This window comes from Sander lucioperca, chromosome 1 (genome assembly GCF_008315115.2).
Source record: "Sander lucioperca isolate FBNREF2018 chromosome 1, SLUC_FBN_1.2, whole genome shotgun sequence".
Taxonomy (NCBI): domain Eukaryota; kingdom Metazoa; phylum Chordata; class Actinopteri; order Perciformes; family Percidae; genus Sander; species Sander lucioperca.
In genome coordinates, this window is record NC_050173.1 from 7636551 (window position 1) to 7642791 (window position 6241).

A 6241-nucleotide genomic window follows, 5' to 3' on the forward strand; every position below is an offset into this window, starting at 1 on the left:
TGCCATTTTTAAACAATCTCATATATTACTAAACAGCTTTTTCTGTTCAGGGGATCAATGTGGAATTCCTTACCTACGCAACTCAAACTGGATCTTGACATATCATTTTAAACTTAAACTAAAAACAGTTTTAAAAAAAAAAGGATCAGTCATGTAGCTATGAACGATCTGGTGCTTCTTGTTTTATGGTGCTTTATTGTATTAGTTGTGTTAGTAGTTATGTCTTGTTTTGTCTATTTTTTTGTTGAGTCTTGTGTTTTTAATGTACGTACCTATTGTTGAGTGTGTTTTGCACTGTCTATGTATTTGTTGTTGAGTTTTATGTCTTTTAAAGGCCCATCTAGAGACATGCATTGCAAATCAGCGAAGCTATAAACGTTGTGGTGTGTGGCATTAGTTTATGCTACATAATTGTCCCTATACAAATAAACATTAAATATACAATTGACAACATTATTTTTTTCTGAGTTTGGTAGATCCAGATTTCAAACACATAATTGATCAAAAAATGTGCCGGAAGGTTTGGGGTTACTAGATGTTTTTGTTGCTCCTTTAAATTTCAATTCAGTGCCTGGTTAGCTCACCTGGTAGAGCGGGCGCCCATATATAGAGGTTTAGTCCTCAGCGCAGCGGCCACGGGTTTGACTCCGACCTGCGGCCCTTTGCTGCATGTCATTCCCCCTCTCTCTTAAAAGTCTAAGCTGTCCTATACAATTAAAGGCCTAAAATGCCCCAAAACGTTATCTTTAAAATTCAATTCAGTTCACCTCCCTCACCAAATCCAGTGTGGATGTTCTGCTAATGCTGTTTACCACCATAAAGAACACATAAAGGAAACTTCATTCAGTACACGGAGGTTTTTAATGTGTTGACAAAGCACAGTAGTCCTGCGGCGTAAAATCATTGTTCCATCCACAGCAGTTTAAACAAGACGCAGGACCTGGTTGTTGCAGGACTTCACACATTCACACTGTCCCTTTCTGCTCTTCTACACATAGAGAGAAACAAGAAAAGAAAAAACAAAACAAAAACCTCTCTGCTACCAGCTAGAGTATCAAACAACCTGGCAATGTCCATATATATATATATATATACTGCATCACACATTTTTATGTTTTTCAAATATTTCCTTATACACATAGTCATTGATTCATAATAATTTAAATATTCAGCAGACTAAATTCTCTAGACAGTGGAAGTACAATTCTCATAAGATGCACCACACATATAAATAATAACACATTAAGATATGTCCATATTTACTGTTAAATAATAAGTAGAATATGCTTTGTTGTGTTTCTGTTGCAGTCGTGGAGTACTAAGATGCACAAGGGGTCACTGAAGTGTTTTTTTTAAATGGTTAAAGTTACATCAGTTTAGGTTCAGAGGCTGGTGGGTTGCTTATTTTTGTTTGGGGTCGAAATACAACACATCACACTGACAGTTCAGTTGCAGAACAGTTAAAAAGAATGGTTGAACTCACAGGCTCTCGGACAGCAATGTGAGGGGGAAACAGGAGGAGCGTTTTGATAGTTTTATGCATAGACTGTGGCTGTTTTCATGTTCTCACTCACCCACGTGGCCACTGAGAAGGAAGAAAAGAAAAGAAATGAGGAAAAAAAAAACAGTAAATACATGCTGATCATAAACCTGGATAAAATTCTAAAGGTTTTCCCAGTCAGTATATCAGAGGATTAGATGCATAATGTGATTGGAACTGACTTAGAAACACTCCAAATATTTGACACCTTTCCCATTAGGGACCTCATTCCCTCTGAATAAAAAGGATGTATGAGGAGCTATCGAACAGTCTCTGGGTGCGAGACACCCAGGCCACAGATTCCCTTCCTCTCAGTTGACATGTACTCTGATTCTTGTGTGACTGGTGTCATGCAGTTGTCTGTAGAAGGATATTCCAGATATTGCACTTTCTATTTAGATCCCGCCTCGATAAGATAATGCATTGACAAAGTTTTTGTGATGAGGAGGAAAGTGGGAAAAGGGCCATGGGAGGTGCCTCTTTGAGCCAAAAAAAAGAAAGAAAAAGATTGGGAAACCATTTTCATTGTTGCATAGGTTCTGTGGAAGCACAGACAACAGCGTTTTCGAGAGGTGGTTGTGACACAGTTATGTGAACTATTTGGCTGTTCACTCAGAATGACTCTACTACACAAGAAAGTTATGACCCAGGTGAATTTAGTGACAGTGAGGCCTTTCGGATACTACAACAGATGATTGATTCAGTCCTAATGCAAGGGGAGGAGGAAGAGCAGCAGCTCCTGTCTGTCCAGGTATCTGGGAGCGAGGAGTCTGTGATCCTTTTACCCCTTATTTCGTTAAACACACAAGTGACCGAATTTTCTTTTAAAGAAATCATGAAAAAAAAAACATAAAAGAAACATATGATAAACAAATGTTAAAAAGAGGAAAGAAATAAGTCAGTCAGCAGCCAGAATATCCATTGGAAAGACTGGAGTATAATGTAATACTCAATGGCAAAGTGTCATGCTCAGTATGCAAATGTCTCCCACCTTAGGTTTAATAGCAGGAACACATATTCTGTATGTCTTTGCTTGTATTTATACAGTATATGTGTGTGTATTTATGTAAGCAGTGTGCATGCACATGTGGGCATACACTCAAAAATGTATCAATTATTTTATATTCTCTAAATAGTTTATTTAAATTCTGAGGGGAGGGGTGCAGCATGTTCGTATGTCAGTCATGCAGGTGTGTTTCAAGTATTCTGCGTCTCTGTGTGAAACAGAGGTGTGTGTGTGTGTGTGTGTGTGTGTGTGTGTGTTTGTGTGTGTGAGACTTGTAAGGGAAAAGTAGGAGCAGGAGAAGGGAGCCGGCTCAGGTCGGGTATGGCAGAAAACGACAGGAAGGTGGCACTGTTGTCCATGGCCTCTCATCTGGAGGTGGGATGGACAGATGGAGAGGGGGAGGAGCTCAGAGGTCTAGTGGGTTGGAGAAGGTGGGGGTCTCCGACTGCCATGGACACACAAACACACAGGAACAGATGCATAGAAGAGAGGATGGAAACAGGTTGGATTAGTGTTTTCGAGGTGTTTGCAGTCTTCATTTAAACTTTAAGTTAGGTTTTATACTTACATGTCGTTATTTCAGGGCCCCTATGTGTTAATCATGCACATACACATAAATACAGTACTTTTAACCACTTATATCATAAGATACCACATTGAAGGAAACCTGAATACACAACCAACATTACAAAGGTATCAGGATCAGTTAGCATGGACACAATGCAGGTAATGTATGTTTTCACAAGATGATTGACAAGTAAGCATACATTTTGGGAAGTTTGACTGGTTAGTTGGAAGTTGGCTTAGCTTAGCATAAAGACCGTAAAGAGTCTTGGCTACTTTACACTTTGGTATTTGTACAAATTAAACAAACGAGATATAACGTGTTAATTAGTGAGCTTTAAAAGGGGCTGGTAGGTGAATTTTGTTATCTTTGGGCAGGGCCAGGCTAACTGTTTCTCCCTACTTACCTAACTGGCTGCTGGGAGTAGCTATTTACTGTACAGATATTTATGTTATCGATCTTCTCATCTAACTCTCGGCAAGCCTATTTCCCAAAATGATTTAACTATTTTTTCTGAAGTTTCTTACCCTGTTTAGCTTGTTTTTTAAATGAAGCAGTGTCTACTCGCAACCCCTTTTCACAGGTTGCATATATCTATAAATTGCAACCAAAGAGACAATGGTCCCCTGGGCACAGACATGCAAAAGGCCCCACCTCACCAACATAGGAGCACGACTTTATAGTTGTTTGTAGTTTGTTGTCTCTTTGTGGTCATTTTGTGTGTCTTTGTAATTTTTTTGGTTTGTGGTTGTTGTGCAACTATTCATAGTCATTTTGGGTCTTTATGTGTCTCTTTACAGCAGTTTTGCATCTCTTTGTAGTCTTTTTGTGTCTCTATGTTGTCTTTTTGTGTCTCTATGTAGTCGTTTTATGTTTCTTTGTGGTCATTTTGAATCTCTTTGTGCTCGGTATGAGTCACTTTGAGTGACATTTTGTAGGTGAAGGCCAAGGGTCCCCTGGCACTTGGGCCCCTGGGCCTGTGCCCAGTAGACCCGTTCAGTAATCCATCCATGAATATTCCCCTTTCAGATTGTTTTATTTAAATTGGTTTTAGAGGCCTGAAAAGCAAAAAACGATCCCTTATTTCCCTAGAAAAAGGCCCGGTTGAGAATCACCAGCAGTGCTACCTGCACACTCGCTAAATTGCCAACTGAATGTTGATATTGACAGATGCCATGACTTTGAACAACAACATCAGACACTCAAGAGACAGGGATGAGTGGGATGTTATGGCATTCATACGTCACATACAGTACAACACTAACACAAACGATAATAATCTTTACGTTTTGGACAGTTGAATCTTGTCTAACCCGTTGCTGCTGTAATGTGAGAAAATTTCACAAAACTCCACAAGACACTTTTACACATCCTGACATACTGAATACCCCTTCAATAAAAAAATCAGCATTGACTCCAAAATCAGCTCAAACACTGATGCAAACAAACACACACACACACACACACACACACACACACACACCGTCTGAACTGGGTGTGTGTTTGCCCATGCAGCGCTCTGAGAAGAGAAAAGAAAAGTGAGAAAAAGAAAATGGCATGCAGTGAAAAGATGCCTCCTGAGAGGAAGAAAAAGAAGGAAAGTGGTCATGATGATGATGATGATGACGATGATGATGATGATGATGATGATGATAATGATGGTGGACAGTACCCAACGTACCAGAAACGTTAGTCCTCATTGGTCAGTGATAGTGATTCTGTAGAAGGAACCATAGTCATGTGTGGGGACAGAGGTGTAGTGAGGAAAATAGGGATGAAGAGGAGGAAGAGAGAAAATGAGTGCAAACGGTTACAGTGCAGGAAATGACCAATGTCACATGTGCTCAGCTCTCACTTAGGACAGACCATAATACGAGATGGAAAAAAATCTGTTCACTACTGAGGATTTTGAGTAAGAGTTTTTGTGTCCATCTAATTTTTGAGTCTGCATTTGCCAGTGAGAGCTTTGCCCAGCAACGTTAGTGTCTCCTACTTCAAAGGAGGCAAGCTGCTACTCAATCAATAGGCCCAGGATAAAGAAGTTAGCTAGCTCACGAACACAGACAAGCACAAGGCAGACACAGTTAATGGAGAATAGAAAAGAAAAACGCTCATTCCAGTCACTGACTTTTCTTAAAGAAAGGCACACAATTCTTAACTATTCAGATGAGGACAGAAGTGAGGTGGGCGTAAGCTAGGAATAGTGGAGTGTTATATATCATTGGTGATGGTTGACAGCGTGTTGAAAGTTCAAAGTGGTGGCAGAAAGGTACCAACAAGTTACCCAAACAACTCTTTACCCAAACCAAGAGAAAAAAAGAGGAAAATAGTCCACTGACCATGAGTTTTATCACTGTCTATCCATCTATTTAGGGATCTCTATCAATCTATTCGTCTATTCATCTACCCTCTATCACAACCATAGCTCTCCACTTTCATTTACCTCCTTTATCCCCTCATCCAGGTGTCTTCACATCCCCCTTAGTAACAGAGAGTATCCACACTTCAGGTTGGATAGCTTGGCATAATATTGTAAGTAATGGTTTGGATGTTAAAATTTGTGTAAAACCTACTGAAACGTACTTTAAAATATGCTGGTGTGAGGAAGGTTTGTTTGTTTGAAAGGCCTCTCCTGTTTTCACTCACCTGGGCACACTTGGGGGTGCACGGTTAGGCCGGGAGGGCACGGTGGGTGGTGGCCCACTGTAAGGGTCCGGAGATGCCCCTGGGCGAGACGGGACTGGGGGTCCCCCAGCGGGAGGAGGCCCAGGTGGAGGCCCACGAGAGACCGGGCGGCCCGGAGGTCCCGGTGGAGCCCTGCGGTTTGGAGTTGGACTGGTGGCTGGAGACCTGGAGGAGAAGGGACAAGACATAAACCATTGCACTAACAAACATGAAACAACCAATCTGATAATAGTATGCAAAGCTCATATTTTAAATGAATTAAATAATTATTTTGAAAATAATAACTTCAAGGGTAAAAAAAAGAAAACATCTCCTCCCACCAAACATTCCCCACACAGCCTCTAATGCTCTTCCTCTGTCTATTCTCGTCATCCCTTACCTTCCTCCGGAGCCACTCCGCTGCACCTGCAGCCAGGAGTCATCCACGGGAGGTGGCATGGTGGTG

At 40.9% G+C, this 6241-nt stretch overlaps 1 protein-coding gene across 13 annotated transcripts in view; it reads right to left on the reverse strand.

Annotated features, from left to right (window-relative positions):
* Positions 1-842: 842 nt before the first annotated feature.
* The window catches only part of dnm1a (dynamin 1a), a 51132-nt gene continuing 45733 nt past the window's right edge, over positions 843-6241 (reverse strand). For 6 of the 13 annotated variants that reach the window (XM_031277754.2, XM_031277750.2, XM_031277742.2 and 3 more), the window contains 3 exons: positions 6176-6241; positions 5758-5961; positions 843-2991 (listed from right to left, as the gene is read on the reverse strand). The exon at positions 6176-6241 is cut by the window's right edge and continues 176 nt beyond it. In XM_031277754.2, coding sequence (XP_031133614.1) covers positions 2961-2991; positions 5758-5961; positions 6176-6241 — 301 coding nt within the window. In that variant the 3' untranslated portion in view covers positions 843-2960. Of the gene's footprint in view, positions 2992-4792; positions 4830-5554; positions 5592-5753; positions 5962-6175 lie in introns of those variants that run through there. The other 7 variants (XM_031277752.2, XM_031277751.2, XM_031277744.2 and 4 more) reach the window with 5 other exon arrangements.